This window comes from Aquarana catesbeiana, linkage group LG10, assembly GCF_042186555.1.
Source record: "Aquarana catesbeiana isolate 2022-GZ linkage group LG10, ASM4218655v1, whole genome shotgun sequence".
NCBI lineage: Eukaryota > Metazoa > Chordata > Amphibia > Anura > Ranidae > Aquarana > Aquarana catesbeiana.
This window is the reverse complement of record NC_133333.1, coordinates 218,086,011-218,113,148: the sequence shown is the minus strand read 5'-3', so window position 1 is coordinate 218,113,148 and position 27,138 is coordinate 218,086,011. Positions and strand designations below refer to the sequence as shown.

General features: G+C 43.6%; 1 protein-coding gene across 7 annotated transcripts in view; it reads left to right on the top strand.

Annotated features, from left to right (window-relative positions):
- Positions 1-27,138, top strand: part of APLP2 (amyloid beta precursor like protein 2) — a 121,908-nt gene that overhangs the window by 51,637 nt on the left and 43,133 nt on the right. For all 7 annotated transcript variants that reach the window (XM_073603322.1, XM_073603321.1, XM_073603320.1 and 4 more), the window contains exons 2-3: positions 21,755-21,928; positions 25,022-25,151. In XM_073603322.1, coding sequence (XP_073459423.1) covers positions 21,755-21,928; positions 25,022-25,151 — 304 coding nt within the window. The remainder of the gene's footprint in view (positions 1-21,754; positions 21,929-25,021; positions 25,152-27,138) is intronic.

The following is a 27,138-nucleotide window of genomic DNA, read 5'->3' as shown; positions in this document are numbered from 1 at the left end:
CATTGAGGCAGGGACGCCTCGTAAGGATCTGCTAGATACGCTACCGGTGTTATCAAGGGCGGTAGGGTATATAGCAGATGCCTCAGCGGAGTCAATCAGGATGTCAGCCAGATCCACAGCTCTGATAAACTCAGCTCGCAGGGCGTTATGGGTCAAGACATGGACAGGGGATACTGCTTCAAAGACAAAATTATGCGGTTTACCCTTTGAAGGTGATCTAGTGTTTGGCCCTGGGCTGGAAGCTATTCTTGACAGAACAGCTGACAAAAAGAAGGCTTTCCCTATAAAGAAGAAGGTACTTCCGCAAGGCAACAGAAATTTTCGTGCTTTTCGAAAGACCCCAGATACCAAAGAGGCAGGCTACAAAAGGCCTTGGAAGTCTCAAAGAGGGAGGGGTAAGTCAGGAGTACTTTTTCGCCCCCCAACCACAAGCCCAAAAACCCAGTGACGGTCAGCCAACTGTGGGAGCAAGGTTACAGACCTTCTTTTTACAGTGGAAGACTATAACAAGCAGCCAGTTTATCCTCAGGACCATCTTGGAGGGTTACAGGCTGGAATTTTCTCAACCTCCTCCTGTGCGTTTTTACATAACCCAGGCTCCCCGAGACTCAGAAAAGTCACTAGCAATGACAGCTATCCTGAAGGACTTGATGCTACAAAAAGTGATAGTGAACGTACCCCCTGGGGAATTAGAACAGGGGTGCTATTCACACATATTTCTTGTGAAGAAACCGTCGGGAAAATTCAGGCTCATCCTGAACCTGAAGATTCTAAACAAGGCTATCAGGTACAAGAAGTTCAGGATGGACACAATATTCTCAGTAAAGAATCTCCTGACCCCGGGATGTTTTATGGCTTCCATAGACCTGAGAGATGCATACTTGCATGTACCAGTAGCGTCAACATCTCAGAAACACCTAAGGTTTGCGATAAAACTGGGGGAATCTACCCTTCATCTCCAGTTCAGAGCTCTCCCTTTCGGGCTGTCATCTTCTCCGAGGATTTTTACAAAAGTCCTGGCGGAGGCCTTGGCCCCACTCAGAGTAGAGGGGGTATCAGTCCTGCCCTATCTGGACGATCTACTAATTTTTGCCAAAACAAGGGACCTGTTAGTGAGAGATCTGGAAAAGACAATGAGACACCTGGTAGGTCTAGGATGGATAATCAACGAGGAGAAATCAAACTTGATTCCATCTCAGACCATACTATTCTTGGGTTACACGATAGATTCCATCCAGGAGAAAATTTTTCTCCCCGAAGGGAAGAGGGAGAAGCTTCAGGAGGCAGTGAAGAAGACGCAGACAAATATGCCAATCTCCATAAGAGCAGCTATGTCGGTCTTAGGGCTACTCACTGCGACTATTCCAGCGGTGCAGTGGGCACGTCTACATGGAAGGGAGCTCCAGCAGACAATTTTAACGAGTTGGTCCTATGGAGAGTCCCTAGAAAAATTAATAAGGATACCTGCGCGGGTTCAGAGGAAGCTTTGGTGGTGGAGAAATCACTCAAACCTGAACAGGGGTCTGCTCTGGAGTTTTCCTTTGCAGAAAAGATTAACAACAGACGCAAGTTCCTGGGGTTGGGGCGCCCACCTGGACGAGCAGATGGCTCAGGGGAGTTGGACAGACTGGGAAGCCAGAAAGTCCTCCAATTGGAGAGAGCTGAGGGCTATTCTCTTGGGTCTATGGGCCTTCGAAAGAACAGTCCGGGGCCATCATGTTCAGGTCCTATCGGACAATGCCACAGCGGTGGCCTATATATCAAGGCAGGGAGGAACAAGGAGCAGGGCTCTGCTATCCTTGGCACTCCAGATTCTAGCCTGGGCAGAAGACAGGCTAAACTCCATAACAGCGATACATCTGAAGGGAGATTTAAACCTTATGGCAGACTTTCTGAGCAGAGAAAGAGTACTGGAAGCAGAATGGAGTCTAAATGTAGAGACTTTTCAACAACTAACAGAAAGATGGGGAATGCCCCAAATAGATCTTTTCGCATCCCAAAAGAATGCAAAAGTAGAGGCCTTCTTCTCACTGAACAGGCAGGATCAGGCAGAGGGATTGGATGCATTAGCGCAGCCATGGAAATTCCAGTTGTGCTACGCCTTTCCCCCCTTTCAGATGATCCCCTTGGTCTTAAGAAAGCTACAGAAAGAGAACACGACGATGATTCTGGTGGCTCCTTTCTGGCCCAAACGGGCTTGGTTCGCAACAATACAGGGGATGGCGGTGGAACCTTATTGGGAGCTTCCGCTTCGGAAGGACCTCCTAACGCAGGGCCCCCTTCATCACCCAAATACCCAGCATCTCAGGTTGACAGGTTGGTTACTGAGGAGCAGATGTTAAAAAATAAGGGCCTTTCAGATAAACTGGTCTCTACCCTGCTGAACAGTCGTAAAGAGGTTACCAGGGCCATCTACTTCAAAACGTGGAAACGATTTAATAGCTGGTGTGCGATTAGGATACTTTCGCCACAGGAAATCGCTTCAGTGCTAGAGTTTCTCCATGAGGGAATGGAGATGGGGTTGGCAGCTAGCACCCTAAAAGTGCAGGTAGCTGCATTATCGGTTTTTCTTGAGAGGCAGTTATCAAGGGAGCCGCTTATTATTAGGTTTTTCAAGGCATTGGCCAGAGCTAGGCCAATACCTTTTAAGTTTTTTCCTAGATGGGACCTGTCTGTGGTTCTGCGGGGTCTAATCAAAGGGCCGTTTGAACCTCCAGAGGAAGCGTCAATCAGGCTATGGTCGTTAAAAATAGTCCTGTTAGTAGCAGTAACTTCAGCTAGGAGAGTAAGCGAGTTACAAGCTCTTTCCATAAGAGAACCCTTTTGTTATATTTTTCCAGACCGGGTAGTGCTAAAAACTGACCCGGGTTTCTTGCCAAAGGTGGCATCAGCATTTCATAGGGAACAAGAGATAATTCTCCCTACCTTTTGTCCTAACCCGTCCAGTGCTAAGGAGAGGTCTTTCCATTCCCTGGACGTGAGAAGGTGTTTATTACATTATATAGAGATAACGAAAGATTTTAGAAGATCAGATTCGCTCTTTGTTCTCTTCTCTGGTCCACGGAAGGGGTATAGAGCATCCAAAAGCACCATAGGTAGATGGCTCAGAATGGCCATCAGCGAAGCTTATAAAGCTTCAGGAGCAGAGCCCCCTAAGGGGGTAGTAGCCCATTCAACAAGGGCAGTAGCAACGTCCTGGGCGGAGAGGGCAGGGGCTTCCCCGGGTCGGATCTGTAAAGCGGCCACGTGGACAAGTTTCTCCACCTTCACCCGCCACTACAGGTTGGACTTGCTATCAGCAGCGGAACAGTCGTTTGGCAGGAAGGTCCTGCAGGCGGTGGTCCCACCCTAGAGTAAGTACTCTTTTATCATCTCCAGGTGCTGTCCTGAAAGACGAAGGGAGAAAACCCTAGTTAGACTTACCGGTAACGGTATTTCTACGAGTCTTTCAGGACAGCGCCGATGACCCGCCCTAAGTTTTGAGGTTGTAAGATGTGTTATTGCTGTGTTCTGCTTATCTAATTTCAGCATGGCTGGAGGTACTCTATGAACAACTGAGGCCATGGTGGAAGTGTCCGGTCTTTAAAGAAACTGACTGCAGTGTTTCCTGGGAAAGTGGGTGGAGCTGCGCTCTCTCCAGGTGCTGTCCTGAAAGACTCGTAGAAATACCGTTACCGGTAAGTCTAACTAGGGTTTTTTTTTTTTTTCTTCCCTGGTATCCTATAATATTTCTAGTGCTCCTCTCTCCATGTAGCTGGGAACACCTACTGGAATCTCGCAGCGGATTTCCTCCAATATAAGAAGCCTGCAGGAGAATCTGCTGGCCACCACCCACCTGTAATTGAAATTTTTGTTTCTTTTGTAGTTGCCCTTTAAATGGCAGCACACGTTTTGCTTTGTCTATAGCTGCTTCAGCAGTGGTCTTGTTTTCTCTCATTGTGAACGTTTCCAGGTATGGGAGGGACTTGCTGTAAACGTTTGTTGCATCTCCTTATTGTATTTCAGTATGACGCAAGCTTGGATGGGATAGGATCCGCTCTGCTCACCCCATGGGGGAATTTTTTAGCAGCCGGCACAGCAGAATCCTGGCTAAGGAAATTTGAACGCTCATTTTCCTAATGAAATAGGCCATGAAATAGATCTGCGTGGCGTTTATGCCAACCTTAGCAAATCAATTAGAGGCTGCGCCAAGCTACAGCGGCCCCTCCCTCTGAGTGTCCTACACCTGTCAACGCTTTATTACTTCTCATTACTGGGTGAGAGGCACTTAGCGATGCAGAACGCGGGGGCAATAAACTGGAGCTGGTACCGATAAATCGCATTTCTGCCAGTGGTAACTGCGCAAAGGTAACACCCAACTGACCCAGAGAGGAGGAATTTCAGTACTACATGTCCCCTACACTGAGCCTCACCCGGGACCTTCACAATAGTTTGTCATGTTGGGAGCGTTTTAATGGGTTTTGTTTTAATTTGTTACATTTTGTGTTTTATGGGTCTAAAGAAAATCAACGTAATCTCCTTCTAAGCTCTGGTAATTACAAGGATTCCGAAGAACATTAAACTGCAATTTTCAGCTGGATTTTATCTTATCCAGCTTAATTTTAACTACCGCTGTGCTGAGCCTGCCTGGTGCATGGGCGCAATAAAGGGAGCTGTGATTGTACATTTCTTTTTTACCTTTTGAAAATTGGCACAGAGTTTCAGCACTAGATATGTCAAAAGATATATCCACTGTACTAAAATATCTATTAATATCACCTTACAGAACAATAGTAACTTAAAGTGGATGTAAACCCAATGTCATCCTTTCTAAACTACTGCCATAGGTGTTATCTATAAGGATATACATGCCTCCTGCATGTATCTTTACCTGTCAAATGTCTCCCCTCTGTCTGTTATGAGACCCGAAAAACTGCAGATTCTGTGGGCGGGTCTGTTGTCTGGATCTCGGTGGGTGGAGTCGTGATGTCAGTAGACTCCCCGCCCACCTCTACACTCCCCTTGTCAATATGCATTTTCTCCTGTGTATTTCTAACACTGAACTTCTGCTATGATCTCTAACATCCAGTGAAAAGACAGGAATGTAACCACATGACTTCAGCATGCCAAATCATGCTGAGGTGTGGAACAGCCAATCTTTGCAGAGCTGCTGTAGAAAGGAGTGGGGGAGGGAATTAAAAAATAATGCAAGTGTCTTAGGTTAGTGTACAAGATATGTAAATCACCTGTCACTCACAGCAAGGGGGAGGATTTGACAAAGTTTTTCTCAGTTTGTCAAGATTTATCTCACTGAACAATAAAAGAGGATTGCTCAGGGCTGGATTAACTCTGTGTGGCAAGACTGGGCTCAAATGATAGGAAATCTTATACTCTACAGTATGCTTGATAGATATATATATATATATATATATATATATATATATATATATATATATATATATATATATATATATATATATATATATATATATATATATATATATATATATATATATATATATATCTCTATCTATATAGATATATATAGATAGATATATAGATATATAGATATATAGATCTAGATATATATATATATATATATATCTCTATCTCAACAAAAAATTCGGGTTTACATCCACTTTAATGGCCCTTGGAGCAACCCTGTAGTTGTAAACCCTTAGGCCCCTTTCACACTTGTGCAACTTGTCCTGCGGTTGGGGGGCTGCAAAATCGCATGAGTACTGTTCATATTTGAGACTTCAAAGTAGTCCCTGCACTACTTTGGTTTGACTTTGATGCAACTTGAAGTCCATAGACCTCAAGATTACACAGGCATTGGTTCAAGTGGCGTCAAAATCATGTGACTTTCAGGTCGCACAAGTGCGAAAGGGGCCTTACACCCAGTGAAGTGACTGGACTCAGGTGATGCACAGGGATGAAAAAAATCCTCCTGTAAGTTGTACCTGTTTTTTGTTTTGCAGTCTTCTCTACATCTGTTTAAAGTAGTAATAAACAGCGGCATTAAAAAAACAAAAAAAAAACACCAAAAAACCTTGCAAGGTAATGGCACAAATATACTATATATACTATATATATTATATATACATTATGAAATACTTACCTTTTAGAACGAAGCCCTCCAGCGGTGCGCTATCACTGCTGACAGACCTTCCATCGTGCCCATCCCCCCCGTCTTCCATCTCCTCCGTCCACTGCCCCCCTTCTTCCATCATCCGTCCCCAAACCCCCCCCCCATCTTCCATCGTTGTCATTTTGCGCCCCCCCCAGGTCTTCCATTGTCCGCCCCCCCCCGGTATTCCATTGTCCGCCCCCCCTCAGTCTTCCATTGTCTGCCCCCCCCCGGGTCTTCCATTGTCTGCCGCCCCCCCCTCTCTGTCTTCCATTGTCTGCCGCCCCCCCTCTCGGTCTTCCATTGTCTGCCGCCCCCCCCTCTCGGTCTTCCATTGTCTGCCGCCCCCCCCCTCTCGGTCTTCCATTGTCTGCCGCCCCCCCCCCCTCTCGGTCTTCCATTGTCTGCCGCCCCCCCCTCTCGGTCTTCCATTGTCTGCCGCCCCCCCCCTCTCGGTCTTCCATTGTCTGCCGCCCCCCCCCCCTCTCGGTCTTCCATTGTCTGCCGCCCCCCCCCCTCTCGGTCTTCCATTGTCTGCCGCCCCCCCCCCCCCTCTCGGTCTTCCATTGTCTGCCGCCCCCCCCCCTCTCGGTCTTCCATTGTCTGCCGCCCCCCCCCCCTCTCGGTCTTCCATTGTCTGCCGCCCCCCCCCCCCTCTCGGTCTTCCATTGTCTGCCGCCCCCCCCCCCCCTCTCGGTCTTCCATTGTCTGCCGCCCCCCCCCCTCTCGGTCTTCCATTGTCTGCCGCCCCCCCCTCTCGGTCTTCCATTGTCTGCCGCGCCCCCCTCTCGGTCTTCCATTGTCTGCCGCCCCCCCCCCCCTCTCGGTCTTCCATCGTCCAAACCCCCCCACGGCCCCACCCCCAGGTTTGCGGGTTCCAGCTGTATGAGTGGCTGGGATGACGTTGCTCCCACACATGCACGTGGGAGCCCTCCGCTCCAGCGTAGAGCTCCGAAGGTCTGGCACGGGATGCTGTCCCTTCAGAGTGCATGTGACGGGCACTGGCAGCATCCAGTGTGAATATCTCCTAAACAGCACACGTTTAAGAGATAATGCTTATCTGTAGGTACAAGTTCAAAAAATGAGTTTACTACCACTGTAAAGTGCAGAATTTTGTACATCTTGTCTGAGCTTTTAGAAAGCAGGAGGAGGGCACTGACAGCTGATTGGAGGGAAGAGACACGCCCCCTTTACACAACACACGGGAACATAGCTGAGGCTGTCAATTGCAGGCTGTGTGCTGGAGTTCCCTCCTCTGCCACCTTTTCTCCTGGTTTCAGGAAAATTTGTCAGAAGTGATTGATGGATAGCAGAGGAACGAGGCAGCAGACAGAAATAACACTTAGTGCTCTGGATTGAGACAAATACACATTATATAGACTATGCTTTGTTCATGTTTTTTATGTCAGTGCTTTACAACCACTTTAAGTCCCCTTTTCACACAAGTGGTCCAATTGGGTCCGCATGTCCGTTTCTTTGACGCTCCATTCTCCTCTATGGAGTGTCCATTTATTCCCACCTACCTCAGATCCCATGCAGCAAAATCAAATGGACGGGGATCTGTTCCCCTCTGATCAGATCGGAGGGCAGTTGGGTGTAAATCCACCCGCTCTGCTCAGCAAGAGATCAGGGGACAGAAACCCTTATCTGGCCCTTGTAAAGGAGGCCTACTAGCTGAAAGTAATCAGGCCAGCGGCACCCTGTAAAAGACTATATGTAGACTACTCAACTTTCCAGCTGCTGGTATGTGAAATCTTGTCTCTGTTGTAGAGCTATGGCTACCATCTCTCTCCGGCACTTCGGCTATGTTGCATAGCGTGTCCCTTGTTGGATGCTGTGGATCCTCCCACCAATCAGTGATGTAGAGGTTGTTGGGAAGAATCGCAGTGCACAATGTGTCAGATAAGATCCTGCCATAGCTCATGAATTTATAAAGATGAAGTGCCGACTCTTTCTTTTTCGTTCTTTCTCTTTCTTTTTTTTCTTTTTTTTTTTTTTTTTTTTTTTTTTTTTTCAGTTCTCAATTTAGAGTTAAAGCGGAACTTCAATCATTTTTTTCATCTTTGCATCTATTAAATCTTCTGCCCTTGTTTTTTTTAACTTTGGATAGTACATTTTTTTTTTTCCTGCTAGTAAATACCTTATACAGCCCACTTCCTGTTTCTTGCCTGGAAAAATGCCTAGGCTTATAACATCATGTACACTGTCTCTCGCTCTGGTGAGAATTTGCCAGGAAGAAAAGGGGGGTGAGTCATAAGAGGACCAATCAGAGCTGCAGAGCTGGAGGTGTGCCTCTGTGTGTGTCTGCGTAAATCCAGGAAGTGACCAGGCAGCAGCTGCAGCTGCCCACAGTTAAAATGGCTGCAGCCAGACTCAATGGAGGGAGATTTCTGCAGCATATTTGGCAAGTACAGAATCACAGTATATATAAAATAATATGCAAAGTGGTTGGAGGGAAGCTTCAGAATGGCAAAGATGTTTTTATTACAAATTATGTGAGCAGACTGCAGTTCCTTTTTAAGTTTAGTACGCACCAGTAGTGTTTTTTTTTTTTATTTATTCATTCAAGCCAGCAACCCACATCTTTACTGTGTACATAATGCTTTTTATTTGGTAAGTGTGATTTTTTTTATTTTTGTTTACTATGTCTATATCACATGGTTTGTCGCTGCTCCTCAGTTAACACCACACTTATTTTACACTTTTAGCGCAGGATACCCCTTTAGATTGATTCAACCCAGCAAAGCTGAACACAAAAAAAACATGGCTCAGGAGGGCCGCTGTACTAACTATTAACTGTACTAACTATCCAACGTAAGTACAGCGATCTCCCTTACTATTGTATTGTGTTCTGACACTCATTGGCTGAGCGTGCTGAACGGGAGCCAGTCAGGAGACCTTTTGGCCGAATGTTGGCCGGCTAATTTTGAACCGACCGATGCCACCCGACATTCGGCCCGTGTGTACTAGGCTTTAGAGACCACACTTGGTTGCGTGGATGCGGCATTGTAACTTCACATGTTTTTTTTTTTTTTTTTATGTGTATACTGTTTAATGAGCCCTTTTCCTTTTTTGTTCTGTGTAATTGGATTAAGTGCTGGAGAAAGGCTTCTATTGTCTGGTGTACTGCCCCACCCTTGTACACATTATAAATTGATGTGCATTGAGTGGTACTTATATTTTTTTTTGTTATTTTGCTTTGGCGGTTGGTTGTGGCTGGAAAGGTGGGGGGTGAGCAACCCCCCCATTTTAAAATATACAGAGATGTTAGAGTGATTGTAAAGTCTTGTATTTTATTTTTTATTTTTTTTAATAAAAATAAGAAACATGTTATACTTACCTGCCCTGTGGAGTGGATTTGCACAGAGCAACCCAGATCCTCCTCTTCTTGGGTCCCTCTTCTGTGCTTCTGGCCTCTCCCTCCTGTTCAGTGCCCCCACAGCAAGCAGCTTGCTATGGGGGCACCTGAGCCGAGTCACAGCTCCCTGTGCCCAATCAGACAGAGAGCTGCAGCACGGCCCTGCCTCGCCCCCTCTCTCTTGATTGGCTCCCGCTGCTGTCAAAATCAGTTAGTCAATGGCGCCGCTGCTGTGTCTCAGCCAATCAGGAGGGAGAGTCTCGAAAGGCTGAGACACTTGTGGACAGAGAGGAGGCTCGCTAAGTATGAGGGCGGCTGCTGCACACAGAAGGCTTTTTATCTTCATACATAGAATGCATAAAGATAAAGAACCTTCTGATTTTACAGCCGCTTCAGTATAAAGCTATACACATTGCCCTTTACACAATTCAGCTTTTTACTAGCCATGTTGCCCATTGGCCATTGGATTGGAGGTTGTTTAAAGCTGGCTAGTGTTAATCTGGTAAGTAGCGGCATTCATGCTGTTGCATGCAAACCTTCGGCGGTGATGGCACGATGCGGTTTGCTGTATGTGTACGTTTTTCAGCACTTTAAGTGTTTAAATCGGGGGTCTCAAACTCACGGCCCTCCATCTGTTGCAAAACTACAAGTCCCATGAGGCATTGCAAGGCGGACTGTTACAAGCATGTCTCCCACAGGCAGAGGCATGATGGGACTTGTAATTTTGCAACAGCTGGAGGGCTGCCAGTTTGAGACCCCCTGGTTTAAATCATCTAGTCCCTGTTAATGACAAAACTGTAGACCTAAAATGTTGCCACATGGGCTGGAAAGCTCAATCGAGGGCCTAGATAAAACGGTCCGGGGATCCCTCTCGCGGCATCTGAAGTGGACAGCTTGCTGATATCGGACATGCCTTCTGCTTTTGGCCAGTGAATATTATTTGGCTTCTTAGGCAGGAACCCAGATCTGCAGCCCTGGTGATGCTAACACGACTTGACGTTTCTGTTTTCAGAGGTCCCCGATTACCTGCGCTCTCAGTGACAGCTCTGCATTGTCACAGTACACTGCGACCTCTATCCTGAAACATTCCCTCCATCATCAGAATGGCGCAGGTGCTAATGAATTTTCATTGCTGGTTTAGTTTGTGATGGGCCTTCAGATGTTCCGTCTGGAAATTATACAGAGAAATTTATATGGCATCAAAATTCATTCATTTATGTTCTGAGGCTTTCTGGATGTTAAATTGAGCTGAGAATCTGAGATGACTGTTAAAGTCTGAACTCGTCAGGATGATCTCACCGTTTTTTTCCTGAACTAGGACTTCATCAAATGCCGTACGGACACCCAGAGACCTTCTTACCTGACTTGAAAGACTTTCCTTCATTACCTTTTGTCTGCTGTCAGTGGAGCAGTCCATTAAAGATAAGTTCACCTTTTTTAAAAAAAAATAACAATAAATGCACATCTTTTGGCAGGTAAAAAAAGTGCATTTGTTATTTTTCTTTTTTTTTTTTTCTTTTACTCGGAGCCTGGAATTCATTGTACCTGCGATCAACAGATCACAAATGCCATGCAGGACTCCTGGAGACTTGTCAGTATATCTGTCAGTTTGTACCTTGGGGGGGGGGGGGGGGGGGGGGGCGCAGTTTGAGAGGATCCCCTGCTTGCCATCCCTAATTATTTGTCAGTTCCTGTTACATTTGATGTTAGGCCTGACGAGCTACATAAGTTCACCTTTGGGAACATGTTACATATTCCACACGAACCCCACCCCCCCGCTTGCTGTCACTATTTATTTCCAAAAAAAAAAAAAAAGCGTGTCTCCACCTACATGGCTGCGTCGTTCATTCAGTTCTGTGAATGGGAAACTACCTGTACAGACAGCGTTTGTAGCTGTTAATGAACTACTGTGGCGCTATTGAGCTCTCTGATAGTTCATTGATTCTTCCTGTCATTGTGTAACTGCCTGCCCGTATGAGGTACGAGCAGACACATTCACGAACAGTCTGCAGGAGTCCTGCACTGCACCCGTGATCTGCTGATTGCAAGTGCAATGCTTTCCAGGCTCCTAGTAAAAAAAAAAAAAAAAAAAAAAAATGAATAAAATGCAGAGATTTTTTTGCCTGCAAAAAGATGTGCATTTATTGTTTTTTAAAAATGTTGAACTTATTTTTTTAAGCAATACAAACCATAGTTGACCACCTGCCATTTCTTGGTTCTGTCTGCCTTTAATCCTTTCTGAGTAACTTGGCAAAAGTCCCGTTCAGACATCCAGGCAACTAGCATTTTCATAAGGAGATACCGGCAATGGCAGCTACAAGATTAAAAGTTTCCTTTAAAGCCCAGTGGAACTTTTTTGGTTTAAATCTGCTAAATATATTCCTTTCAAATATAACGAATTAACTATAAAATATTATTAAAGGTTTTTTTATTTAGATTCAATTAAAATCACACATTGAAAAATTCCATGACCAATTTTCTTGCCATCACTGTATATTCATATACATGATCTCATCCTATATATTTGTAGGGAATTTCTTTATTTTCCTATTTTCCTATTTGTTAGAGGAAGTTGTAACGATTTAAAAATATAATACAGTGTGGATATTTGCCAGCGCACCACGGATCTTCAGTGTCCTGTTATACCGCTATATGGTCTTGGCCACCGTGCTGCAGCTCAGTTTCAGGGTCTTGGCAATCTTCTTATAACCTAGGCCATCTTTATGTAGAGCAACATTTCTTTTTTTCAGATCCTCCGAGAGTTCTTTGCCATGAGGTGGCATGTTGAACTTCCAGTGACCGGTATGAGAGAGTGAGAGTGATAACACCAAATTTAACACACCTGCTCCCCATTCACACCTGAGACCTTGTAACACTAATGAGTCACATGACACCGGGGAGGGAAAATGGCTAATTGGGCCCAAATTGGACATTTTCACTTAGGGGTGTACTCACATTCGTTGCCAGCAGTTTAGACATTAATGGCTGTGTGTTGAGTTATTTTGAGGGGACAGCAAATTTACACTGTTATACAAGCTGTACACTCACTACTTTTTATTGTAGCAAAGTGTCATTTCTTCAGTGTTGTCACATGAAAAGATATAATAAAATATTTACAAAAATGTGAGGGGTGTACTCACTTTTGTGAGATACTGTGTGATTGCTATTATAATCACATATTGCTTGAATATGTTACATGATATTGGTCCATGTTTACTAGTTTATTTTGGTGGGACCTTGTTTGGTGGTGGGTGGTGACTTTCCCTCCTTTGTTCCTGATTGGTAGATGTTTATTTTAATATCTTGCACAATTGTATTTATTTATCACATACCTGACGAAGGGATCCTGCGGCTCTGGAAACGTTGCACTCTCTTGTTTATAATGTGGTCGTGCTTCAATAAAAAATAGTTTGGACTCGCCTTGAAGATCCGTGGTGTGCTGGCAAATACCTACACTGTATTATGCATTTTCCCGTCTCCAGCTGGTGGTTGCTACAGCACTTATTTTTTATTTAATTTTAGAGCCTATTCCCGAAAAGTGTGCGATGGGAATATGGATGGTTACATTTAAAAATGTAAGGATATTTTATCCCTCCCCCTTCTTTTTTTTTTTTTTTTTTTTTTTTTTTCTGTTATTGCTAAATATATTTCATGCGTGTCCAAAAAGAGTGCAGCCACAGCCTGAGTAGAAAAGCCTGCCCCCTGTTGGCATACTGCAGAGAAACGCATCCTTCCTGTGTGGAAGCAGTGGTCTCTTTTCAGGGGTCTGACGCCCCCTACTGGGATGGAGCTAGAACTCTCCGGTCAGCAAGGGTAGTCTCTGACTGATGTGTGGGGGTACAGGTCACGTTTTTTTGAATATGCTTGTTTGATCTACCTTCTCAAACAATATGATCTCCATTTCTTTTCTCTCTTTTGGCATTATTGCAGTCTTTTCCAATCACTTCTTGGTTCCTATCAGCTCTCCTTGTTCTAGCGGTAACCTCAGATTTCGCCATTTGATCCACCATAGAGGATATGCTAAACAGAACTGTTGATGTGGACTATGCTGGTTTGGAGAAGGATGCGCTCCTCCTTTATTTACCTTACCATATGTCAGACCCGGCCGGCTGTATACAGCTATGTGCAGTGAGCTGGCTCATTGCCTCTAATTGGCTGTCTTCTTCCTTCGCTATTTCTCTGCTTTATATGAAGCTCAGTGAAATATGATTTAATGAAGCGCCATCCGTGGATTAGCAGGATTGAGCGGTGTGTCCTTGGGTACAAATGATTTCTTTTCTTCTGCTATGAATGCGCCTGTTGCCATTTATTTTTTATTTACCGTATTTATCGGCGTATAACACGCACCGCAATTTTAGGAGGGATGTTTAAGGAAAAAAACGTACATTTTAAATAAAGAACTTTGAAGCAAAATTAGGGTCACAACTCATCAATGCACCCTGCTCAGTGCCCATCTGCAGCCATTAAATTGCCCATCAATGCACCCTGCTCAGTGCCCATCTGCAGCCATTAAATTGCCCATCAATGCACCCTGCTCAGTGCCCATCTGCAGCTATTAAATTGCCCAATAATGCTGCCTGTTCAGTGCCCATCTGCAGCCTATAAATTGACCAACAATGCTGCCTGTTCAGTGCCCATCTGCAGCCTCACCTTTCCCATCATTGCAGCCTCGCCAGTCCTGCAAGCAGCATCTTTGGGGCAGGTTGGGGGCGCTGTATTTCGCGCTCCCAAAACACCCTGCCCATTGAAATGAATAGGCAGCACTTCCAAATCGCCTGAAAAGTGCTTCGGAAGTGCCGCAACACTGGCTCTTTTTAACCCCTTCTTTGGGGCTAAAAGCCCCCCGCTAGCGGCCGAAAAGCACCGTGTAAACAGCACTAAAGCGCTACTAACGTGAGCGGCACTTTACACTGGGGGCCGCGGCCGCATTAGCGCTAAAGGAGGTCTTATAATGTCTTTCTGATTGTGTAATGGCAACCTGGCAGGTTTTTTTTTTTTTTCCCCTTTTTTAGCTCTCGTTGTCCTTCATTCGGTGCTCTTGCATGGCACCACGACTTTATTTTTAGCGCAGTAAAGACTGGCGGCTTTCCCTGGGAGCGTCCGTTGATGACTGGTGTGATTTTTAATTTTGCTTGGCAGGTTCCTATGTATCTGCTGTGGGTTTCGGGCTCCGCTCAGGACGCAAAGTCAATGAGACCAGTGCAGGCCTGTAATGCACACTTCAGTGGTGCCAGATTGTGGCCGGTAAGGCCTGGAATGATTGTGAATATCGGGACGTGTTTGGTTGCTTTGGCTTCCTCTGCCAGTGGCCTGAATGTAATCCATCATACAGTGTGTAGTGATGGTGAGCCTGTGCCAGTCTGATGATCCATCCCGGAGCACTACGGTTCTTGGTCTGCCTTTCCTCTGGAATGTTTGGCGCCCACAAGCTGCCGGATTAATTGTGCAGCATTTGCTGAAGTCTGAGAGACTACAAAGAGAGCTTTTATGGACTGAGAGTCTCCGTGGTTCTTCGGTGTCCCCGATCACTGTGTGGATCACCAAGTACTGGGGCATCTTACAACAGCAACAATGATAAGATCCCAAAAGGACTCATCATCGTGATGATCACTCAAAAAGCTCCCCCAACACTATCAATTCTCCTAAGGTTGACACTTTGGTTTAAAAAAAAGTGTCTGGCCCCTTTCACACCTGTGCGTATTGGAATCATGCCTGTGATTCCAGAATTGCAGCAAGACGCGATTGCGGTACCATTATTTCTTAAGGTGTCACTAAACCCAGGACCCTGCATTCACTATATCTGGTCTCCCACAGTACACAGAACATGGAAATGCAATTATTTTGATAAATATAAACTGCTAAATACCTCTTATCAGCAGTATATAGCAGTCTTGTGACTTCTATCAGTGTCTGGTTAAAGCTTGTTGGAGGAGTTTTTTTTATTTTCCCTTTTTATTTGTCCTATGAGGCGGCAGGACCCCTGACCCTCTGTTTGGACAGTGCTGATTGGCCCTGTGCTGATCACATGCACTCTCCCAAAAAGAAAAAAAACCTCTCTAGCAATACACACCAAACTGAGCATGTGCAGCTTGTCTCCAAGGCTCTGTTCTATTAGGAGATGGTTAGGGGACGGTGAAAGAAGAGGAGGATCATAGAAGACAGGATCAAAAAGCCTTTTTACACAATGTGAAGGATTAACCCCTTAGGTCCCACAGTGAGTATAACGAGCATGCTTTAGCCCAGGTTCACACTGAGATGCGGGAATGAAGCTGTGCGAGTTCAGAACTCGCACAATTTCACTCCCACATGTCAGTCCTGATTTTGGCTACAATTTCATAGACCTCTGTGCAGGTTTCTGCACAGATGTCAATGTAAATCGCAGCCTGAAATCACAAAAAGTAGTACAGAAACTACTTTTTGAAATCAGTGCGGCGCCGCAAATGCAGCGTCGCACCCATTGGGATGGTGCCATTGCTGGCAATTGCCACCAATTTGTCATGCCAAATCGCATGTCAGACGTACCAGTGTGAACCAGGGCTTCCTGCAGGGGTAGGCAACCATTGACCCTCCAGCTGTGGTGAAACTACAAGTCCCATGAGACATTGCAAGACCCTGACAATCACAGGCCTTACTCGCAGAGGCATGATGGGATTTGTAGCTTCACCACACCTGGAGTGCCGAGGTTGCCTACCCCTTGCAACGTGCTGCTCTACGTAATAAAATGAAGTGTTAAAGGAGAAGTGCACAGATTTTTTGGGAGGGATTAGACCCTCTGTCAGTTTTTATTGATGTTTGTGCCCCCATTAGGGAAATTCACCCTCTCTCTCTATTTGTCCTGTATACCATTTTATCATTGAAAGTAAAAGAAAATCTCCCAAATTTTGGGTTGTACCCAGAAAAGTAATGGAGAAGTCTTCCAATGGGGACATTAGTTCTGGTGACTTGGGGGTCCCCAAGGAATTCCCTTACTTTGCAGGGATTTCCTCTCACTTCCGGTTTGGCTATGGGAAAGGAGGTGAAGGGAAATCTCCCCAATTGGGACACAAGTGGCAAAAAAAAGGAAATATAACAAGGGTTATAACGATCTCTTATTGATGGTGATCTCGAAATGTGCGCCGCATGGGATTTGCAGGTGTGTCGTGGGAGTTTTTAAAAATATTAAAAATTGCTAGTGTTTTGTAACCTTGAACATATCGAAAAATTAAATGGTAAATCAATCTCGCAAAAGTAACATATAAAAACGCAATCTCTATCAGTCTGTCATTCGTTGGTTCCTTTTGTAACGCAAGACTTATGCGAGATCTCAGGAGAACTCTAATTATGTATTATAAAATTAGACACCGTTCGTTCCATTCCAACTTTGATGCTTAGGCTGCATTCACGCTACAGCGTTTTTAATTGCAGGCAAATTTGCCGCATATCTGCCCGCAATTTGGCAGCGCCGAGGTGTGAATGACAAAACGCGGGAACCACATTCGAGATGCCATTCATTTGAATGACCCCTCAAATCACGGTGAGGGTCTGTCGCAAAATCGTGCGGCAATCCGCGTTGCGGAATGCATGTTGCCCAAAAGTAGCTCCTAAACTATTTTTGGGTGACTTGCGTCCCACCGCGATTGCAGCACTTTTTATTGCGCGGCAGACCCTCACCGCGATTTGAGGTGTCATTCAAAATGAATGGCATCTTGAATGTGAGTCTGGCGTTTTGTCATTCACACCTCGGCGCTGTCAAATCGTGGGGGGGATCTGCGGCAAATCTGCCCGCGATTCAAAACGCTGTTGTGTGAATTCAGCCTTATAAATAAAGCTTGTTCATTGTTTAGCGATTCTTCACAACAAAAATTTTTTTAAGTGTGCCGTGAAAATTTTTAGATCTTTTTTTGGTGCACCACAAGACTAAGTTTGAGAAACACTGCCTTACTCTATCCAAAATGTAAAAAAAAAAAAAGTTTTTCCTAGATTGTAACCTAACCCACCCTCCCCACCGGTACATACTTTCCTGGATCTGACGACTCTAGTGATTGTATCCAGGCTGATCATTACAGCCCCATAAACTTCTATGTGTCTTGATTAAAGCAAAACTGTACTCTCCTTGGATCCAGAGATGAAGCTTCCTGGAGCTGCCCGCTGGGCGAGGGTGGCGTAATTCCTGTGCATGCACTGGAGTGCAGTTGGCTTTGGCAAAATGCAAAACTCACTGTACAGGGTAGACAGGCAGGTAAGCAACTTTAATGCAGAAGAGACAAAGCAGGTCTTTTCTGTATGAAAAATCATGCCCGTTTGCCCTTCTTCTATTTTTATTTATTTATTTTTTATATACAAGCACAGTATTCACACTTTATAGAATGGGATCTGCTGTAGATGAATCCCATCCTTGTGATTTAGGATGGTTTATTGACCACCTCCCATTCAGAATGGAGTATGACACCTTTCCTCTAATACAATCTGAATTGTACAATGTGTAGCCTGTTGAGGTCCCATAAAGTTATAAGAACTGGAGGCCTGCTGACAAATGTTATGAAGAATGTTGTGTGTTTTTTTTGGGTATTTCCATGAGAACTCTCCCCGGGCTCAGCGGAGAACACTCGGACCGTGTGAGCCGGGGATTAAGTATGTTATGATGTGGATGGCGTTGAACCTCACATGTGACCCGGCTTACAAAGCATGTGCTCTGAATGCCAACATACACTGGCACCGCCGCTATGTAGGTCATGAGGGAAAGATTTCTACTCGGAGTGAATTAAAACCGCAAATCCCAATCTTGCCCCTCGTTTTTCAGCTTAAAAGCCGCAACTGAAATACGTGTTTGTAGGGATAGAACTTCTAATTTGTAAAGTTAAAAAATAACAGCCTGATAATGAATGTTAACTGCCCAGTTTCTCCACCTTTTTTATACTTATTTGGATCTTTCAGCTTGTATTGCCCCTTTCGGTGAGATTTGCATACCTTCATATCCCTGACCTAGTACCCCCATAACAGGAAGGAAGGGGTGACCTTCCTGAAGTTTGGACAGCCGTGGTGTCCTGTTCAGTCTTGCTCTGAAAATTGCTTTTTCTTTTTTTCTCGAAATTTCAAGAGCTTTAAAAAAAGCTGAGTGCTTTGTGACCTTCCTCCCAGGATGGGGATGGTGACAAATGGATTGTGCCTGTGTTTTAATGGTGTGTTTTGTTTTTTGTTTGTGTTTTTTGTTTGTGTTTTTTGTTTGTGTTTTTTGTTTGTGTTTTTTGTTTGTGTTTTTTGTTTGTTTTTTGTATTTTTTGTGTTTGCTTTTTGTTTGGTTTTTGTGTTTTTTGTGTTTGCTTTTTGTTTGGTTTTAGTCTTTTTTTGTTTTCTTCTTTTCTATAATGGCCACTTGTCTCCATCTGAAGCCCGTGCGACAGGGTGACAACACAGGAACACACTTGGGAGACAGTTGTCACCCTGTAACAAGTAGTGCCTGAACAAGAATCATAATGGCAGGATCCACCAGGGGTTATTTTAATACGAGCTGCAGATTTAAAGGGATCAAAAATGTACCTTTTTTAAAATGTTAACATAATGAGATTTTATCATTTTTAGGCCAGGGATATGCAATTAACGGAGTCCCATGAGGCATAGCAAGACTCTGACAGCTGCAAGCATGACACCCAGAGGCATGATGGGACTTGTAGTTTTGCAACAGCTGGAGGTTCCGCTAATTGCAGATCCCTGATTTAGGCTTACATCCACTTTATTGGGTTTATTTAGAAATGTTTCCACACACAATTCAGACAACCTCCACTGAATATACTAATTTTTCTCATTTTGATTCAGCTGGAATAATGTGTGAATCCTTTGTAAAAGTTGTTTGATTCTGGGGTGAAAAGCTTTATAAATAAATCCTATAGGGCCAGTTCACAGTGCATTTTTTTTGTTTTGCATCAAACACTCATGGAAAGTAGATTATATGGTTTCCAATGGCGTAGTTGACACCAGTGCGGTCAGTTCCAGGGCTTTTTAGTTCCAGAAAAGAAAAGTAGAACATGCTGCATTTTTATTGCACTGAAACGCATCAAATGCACTGGACCCTAGTATAGTGAAAAAAAACAGGAAAAAAGCACCTAGAATGCATCTGGAAGTGCAACGGAACACATAAAAAACGCACATGCAGAAATGCATCCAGAACGGAACTGGAGTGCATTTTTGTGGTGTGAACCAGTCCTAAATGTGTTGTACAGGGCCTCATTCACCTGTCCTAACCGCAAATGGACCAGCCCTGGGCATAATGGAGGAGCTTTACTAAAACTGGAGCACAACAGAATCTGGTGCAGCTGTGCATCGTAACCAATCAGCTTCCAGGTTTTAGCCCTTGTTCACACTGCAGCGGCTTCAAAGTCACGTGACTTTGAAGCCGACATCCATGCATGACTTCATCAAGGCTTGCATACAACTTCTTTTAACAGAAGTCAATGCAATTCGTGTTAAAGTCACACCCAAAGTAGTGCAGGAAACTTTTTTTTTTTTTTTAAATTGGGAGTGACTTGAGTTGCACCGAGTGCTGTTAATGGGGCGCAACTTGTCATGCGACTTTGAACTCTCAAGTCACATGACAGCATAAAGCATAAAATACCAATTTTAACTCGTAAGCAACAAATGTCAGAAAAAGGCTTAGTCTTTAAGTGGTTAAACTGACCTCGTTTGTAGACCAAAATTTATCTCTTTGATCTAATGCTGGCCATATACTATACAAAAAATCGTCCGAAATCCGGTAATTTAGACAGTTAGTTTTTCGGCCAGTTAATGGACACAAAATCGATAATTGTTGGGATGTTTTTGAGCTGAAAAAACGGACAAGTTTAGAAATTTTCTGCCGAACGAACGATAAATTGAAAGGTTAATGTGTTTCCCGTCTGAACTGTTTGCACTGGGTATATGTAAAAAAAAGAAAGGAACAAAAAATGGTTTCATTTATGTCCATTGAACGATTTATCGGTCATTACATGTTGGCACTATCGTTTGCTCTCACGGCCAAATGTTCGTTTTTTTTTTTTTTTTTTTAAATGGGTTCGGCTGATTTTTCATATAGTGTATGGCCAGCATTAGGCTACTTTCACACTGAGGTGCTTTACAGGTTTTTTAGGGCTATAAATGGTGCCTGTAAAGCGCCTTTCCAATGTGAAGGCCCGAGTGCTTTCACACTGGAGCGGCGCGCTTGCGGGACATTTCATAATCATTCAAAAAAAGCCCTCCAAGCAGCATCTTTGGGGCGGTTTAGGAGTGGTGGATACACTGCTCTTAAAACGCCTTGCCCATTGAAACCAGCCCCTTTTTAACCCCTATCGGGGTGACAGCTTCCAGCTGTGAGCAGAGAATGTCTGTGCACTGAATGGTGGAAATGCCAGATTAAGATCGTGAGCAGGGGGGAGTTGGATCGAGATCGCAATTTTTTAACGATTAATCATGCAGCTCTAGTTACTATGCACAGCTGCACCAGTTTTAGTAAATTTCAACATCTGTCTGCGCCACGTACCGGTCCTCTCACCCTAGCCGAGGGTAACTGCTGAATGTGTGGATACATGTAAACCGCTGTGGTGCCCTTCACTCTCATTGCTTTGTACAGGCTTCCCGACTGCACTGTCCACAACCACCTGTGATTCCAGGTGCAGGAATGTGCTGTCTGGATCTTGTAGATCAAGTCAATGAACCTTTTTTTAATTCAGAGTTTTAAAACTGATGGCACAAAAACTTTCATTTTAATATATATATTTCTACAATAGTCACAAAGGTTTTCAGCTTGTGGGCCTCAAATATCTTTGCATACCCAATGTCTTGGTATAGTAGCTGTGACATGGCATCACTGTGCTGTACATAGCCGGTGCAGAGAGCAGAGCTGTGGGAGGGACTCAACAGGCTCCACTCACTACAGGCTGTCAGGAGAAAACGACAGGAGGGGGCGGAGACAAGACCTGTCACCCTGCACAAGAAGGGAGAGCAGCAGTGATTGGTCTGTAATTTAGGGTTCCTGCACAGAACTTGAAGAAATACACACAGCACACCAAGATTCAAGGAAGAATACACGTCTCTTGTATTTAGTCCATATGGCTTATGCTGGAGTTAAGCTTTAAGCATCTTTTCTGCCAAATGTAAGGGGGTTGCTTGTGCCCTCCATAGCAGCTTTTTTTTCATAAGCCTGTATGATCCCTTTTTGTGCTTGGGTTTAAGGGGTGTGTACTAATTTGCAGAGGGGGGAATTTTCTATGTAGGCAAGTAATGTTTGTAAACCTCTTACTAACCTTGCCTGTTTTTTTTTTTTTTTTTTCTCTTACCAGGCTCTCGCCGCCAATGCTGCATCAGGGTTCGCCATGACTGAGCCTCAGGTGGCCATGTTCTGCGGGAAATTAAACATGCACGTCAATGTTCAAACCAGTAAATGGGAACCAGATCCCTCCGGGACCAAAAGCTGTTTCCAAAAAGAGGATGAGATTCTGGAGTACTGCCAAGAGGTGAGTGCCTTGTTAGATGGAGAACCCTGATATCCACCCTGTACAGCATATAGTTATCAGGTGGCGTGCCAGGCAGCAGAAACACAAAGCTGCCAAAAGAAGGCATCCCCGGCATCATGTGAGCTGTGCAATGTTATCCATGGGATTCCAGATGGGGTTTACCGCACAAGCGTGTATAGGCACCAAAACACCCTGAAAGCCCGATGCCTGAAAAATCACTTTAGTAGGCAGGGACTTTTATGTCCACCCTACATGAAGAAAAAGAGAAAATATGTTTTTAAAAGCTGAACACCAGCAAATCAATTACATATAATCAAATACATCTGATCTCCAGAACTGGGGGCTTTCCACCCAGTTCCGGAGATCAGTGGATTGAGGAGTTCAACTAGAACTGTAGCCAGCAGCCCAAGGGACTCCTCTCATTTGTGCGTATAGTCCCTTGTGCTGTTTGTTTAGTTTTTTTTCATCGAATAAACTTGGGTTTTAAAAGTACACTTGGGCCCCTTTCACACTTGTGCGACTTGTCCTGCGACTTGGGACTGCAAAGTCGCATGACAAGTCATACCCCATGATTTCCAAAGAGTACCATTCATATCTGTGCGACTTTGATTCAAAGTAGCCCCTGTACTACTTTGGTCTGACTTTGACGCGAGTAGAGGTCCATAGACCTCAGGTTTACACAGACATTCCCTGAAATTGTGTCAAAATATCGGCCGCAAAATCGCGCGACTATCAAGTCGCAATGGTGTGACAGGGGCCTTAAACTTGACCCGGACATTTTGATGAAAGGCAACTCCTATCCTCATATTGATTAGTGGTTCCAAATTAATAACTACTGCAATAGGGAATAGACACAAAAGATACACTGGGCATCTTTCCAAATAACTGTTCTGTTTATTATGACGCAATTGAAGGTTTTTACACACATGATTTAGGTATCACATTAATATTACAATTGTACTTTAATGGTAACAAGGGGCGTAACATAGGCAGGCTAATTCTAATCAGGACTCAAAAGAATGTAAACATGTCATGAAAACATTATTGGTGCCGTGTGCACAGTGAGGGCAGAGTGCAATACATGCAAAATAGAATACAATTATATACAGAATTTACAAATTTCCATTACAAACTTAAAAGAAAATCGCTTCCAAGAATGAGTGCTTGGACATCCAGCATTTCACTAGTTGAAGCATTATGCTGCCTCCAAATTCAATGTTAAAATATTATAAATTCTGTGTGAAAAGTATGGACTGTTTGGTTGTAGAGCAACATTCGAAGCTCTTAAGTCCATGAAGATTTCTGCTGCACAGCTGGTGATAAAGGATGGTAAAATGCCAGATTTTTCCACATACTTTCTCGACAATACAGCATGCACGATAAATATATATTTGTAAACCCCCACATTTTTTCAGTATATTTGACATCCTGTCTCGCTGTATACGGTTTTCTTAAAGACCAAGTCCATATTTTGCAAAGAAGTAATCAATACGGCACCATTGATCTTATGATCAATGTGCATTTACTAGGTTTTTGTATTAAAGCCTACAGAGCATTGCACCCATGATTAGTGCATCATGGGGGCATTTCACAAGCTTTATCAGTGTTGATCCCCGTCCTTGGGTCCTTGCAGAGGTTCTGACCTGGGCGGGTGAAGGGATTGCTGGCACGACTGTGCACAATCTTTCTACCCCAGTGGCAGATGGGACATGTAGTAATTCAGTGAGGTCAATCCCTGTGAATGGATGACATGGCTGTGCGAGTGGAGCAACACACAGCTAAGCTGACTTTAAGCCAATACAAGTTTCTACCAAAATGGGCACACCGAAATTCAGATGGGGGTACCGAGAGATTTTTTAAGCGAAACATGGACTAAAGCCTGGAATTGGCTTTTATTAAAATTTATTTTTTGGGAATGTGTTGCAATGTTTCTTGCCTGGAGATTCTGCCAATAACAGAATTTCTTGTTGCAGACTGACAATACAAAGCCATTGCCTTGCAGTTAGCAGCGGTATTGTCAGCCTTCCCTACATGAACCTTTAGTTGGCCATTAGGTTGTTAATCAGGTCGGCATTAGATGTGCCCAGGCCTGATGGGCAAGCAAACAAGTACATGAGGGAGCTGACTGACAACACCGCTGCTAATTGCGAGAAGTGCTGTTATTGGCATGATCTCCCGGTAAGGAACTTTTACAAGAAGATTACAAATAAGGATTTGCTTTCAATTTTCTCTATAACACTTAATACTGCTGCAAGCAAGAAACAAGTGAAATATTCTCTTTCCTTCTTGTGATTCTTGTCTGTTATCTCCCATTTCATCTCTCTTGGGTTCTGTGTCCTCAATTCTCAGGAATGTCATTTCATGGTGCAAACCTAAAATTCAGGATGCACTTGGCCGAAAACTGAAACCAAAATGCAGTTAAAAAAAAAAAAAAAAAGTGTGTGTATGTATGTATGTATATATATATATATATATATATATATATATATATATATATATATATATATATATATATATATATATATATATATATATATATATATAATTTGTATAGTATTCAACTTTTTCAGTCATATGATGAATTTAAATGACTGAATTTATTTTCGACCGATAGGCTGCTTTCACACTGAGCTGTTTTTTGAAGCTCTTTTGCGTTAAAGCACAAGAAGATCTCAAGAAGAATGCATCCCTATAAATCCCTTGTATGTCTTCACACTGGTCCTGCTTGCCGCATTTTTGGTCGGATAAAAAAAAAAAAAAACGCATTTCCCAATTGAAATTCGTTTGCAAACATGTCAAAAACGCACCTGTGTTGCCATTTTGATGTGTTTTTTGAGTCCTATGACCAATGAAAACGCACCATAAAAGTGACAACATTGAGGCAAAATCGCACATGTTTTTTGGGGGCCATTATTGGTACTTTTTTTTTTTTTTTTTTTTCTATCGGCAAAAAGGAAAACGCCCAATTTTCGGCTGATATATTGGTGCATCCCTAATGTCAGACGTGGGTCCTGTTTGTGTCGCGTTTAGACTAGTAGGCTATTGTGTTTTGTAGCCATAGTTATTTACTGCCTGCTTTTCTTTCCCATGCAGGTGTACCCCGAATTTAAGATCACCAACGTGGTGGAAGCCAGCCAGCCAGTCAGCATTGATAACTGGTGCAAGAAGGGAAAGAAGAATTGCAAAGGCCACAGCCACATCGTAGTTCCCTACAAGTGTTTAGGTGCGTATCTGCTCCCCTATCATCCCTACAAAACTCTGCACAGATCCTCAAACCCAGCTCTCTACACAATCCAGACGTGACCTGTGAATTCACCCGGCAGTACCTCTTGGCATGGCGTATTTCCATCCTTAGGACTAGCAGTTGCATTAGAAAGCAGCCACAGTTGTCTGCTGTGTGGTCTGTTAATGACCCATTGCATTGTAACCTCCTTTTTTTTTTTTTGGCCGATTTCCTTGTCTTTGCATTGGAAATGCACTGGAAATGACGATTGAGTGCACCTGGTGTGAATGGGCCCTTCCTTTTTAGAGCGATTTGAAAAAACTGGGGCTAAGGAGATTGAAGTTTAATCTCCCATCCTATAATGAAAAATTTAACCCAGAAATAAGATGACCAGTTTCTGCCGGCAGGTAGTTGGCACCATCCTTCTGGTCCCATGCATTGCAGTCCTTTGTGCTAAGCCATCGCCCTTCAAGCCTTGTGTTGGGCCAGCTCCGTGGCCTTGTGAAATTCCAAGACTTTGTTAAATAAATCACATGGCCATATAGCAGCCGCATAAGGATTTATGCAGTCGGTTTTTACGCACGAATGATCGGTGCGCCAAGGTCAGAGCTGTTGGTTAGCAGGAGTCATGTCCATTATTGATTTATTGCGTGCGAACAGTCACGGTTTTCTGACTATGACTGCAAACAGAGGAAGCCGTTAATTTAGAATTAATTTCTATGCATGTGGCCGTCTTCACTGTATTGAGCAAAGATTTATACACTCTCTTCAAGAAAGCTGCGTCTTAACAGAAATGACATAGGTGTGTCACCCTGCTACCCCCTGCTATTCTTATTGTGTGGAATTTTTTAATTCAATTCAATATCTGAGGATTTTTGAAACGCAAAAAAAAACAATACATTTGTATCCTCCTTGTAAGGTGGGTAGAAAAATTAATATATATTGTAAATTAGATCAAACTCCCTAGTACTCAAAAAATCAAAACGTTGGGACATTAAAAACTGTCATAGAGCAATCTGAGAAGAGTAGAAAAATGTATTTTATTGTATTTTTATATTAAAAATTCACCACTGGATCTCACCAACTAACCAGAGGATATATCCAGGAATATAATCACAAACAATAAAAATAAATAGAATAAATTATTATATAAATAGAATTGTACTGTATATAAAACGAATATAAATTGCCATGTAATTTATATTAAATAGAATTTGATATATTTTTTTTTTTTTTTTTTTTTTTTTAGACCTCCCGAGCATTTTTTATTTTTCTGCTATGACAATTGTTCTGTGTGGGCAGGGAAGATCCAGTGAGGGGGAAAAAAAAAAATATAATAGATATCGAGGACCATTCTGCTGGCTCCTCAAGCTGAACAAAGGCTTCTGTGTGATAAATATATTGTGCAATTACGATCTTTCCAGCAACAAACAACTTATCACACCAGTGTGATCTCCATCAGAAGATGCAGGCACCAGCACTCCGAATCAATTTGTTTTATTTATATATACTGTATATATTTGTGTGTTTATAAATAATATATTAATGTAGAATGCATCACAAAGACATAAGAAACCACTATTCAGGACTCTTCCTTAGGGTGACTTATTGCCTTGAGGAGGGGATCCCGAAATGTCATCTTACTATGACTTTGTGAAGCTGTCTTCACAATAAATATGTGAAATTTGTTTTTTTGGGGTTCTGGTGACTTTGTATCTTGTTTAGCTGGCACCCTCCTAAGCTCATAGACGGAGTGAATATTTTTCCTGCAACCACAGACAGTGTTAACAGGGGAATCCCACCCAGCAGGGGGACGCAGAGAAACTGTCCCACTGGGAGAAGACAGCGATTGCTAGTGGCAATACCAGCTGCTTGCAATAATCACATGTAAAATCCAGCAGGTTGGTTGTACCATAGTTGATTGATCAACTTTGGGTACATTCAGCCTGCCCATACATGGTTCTGTCCTGCTGAACCGGCCGAGATT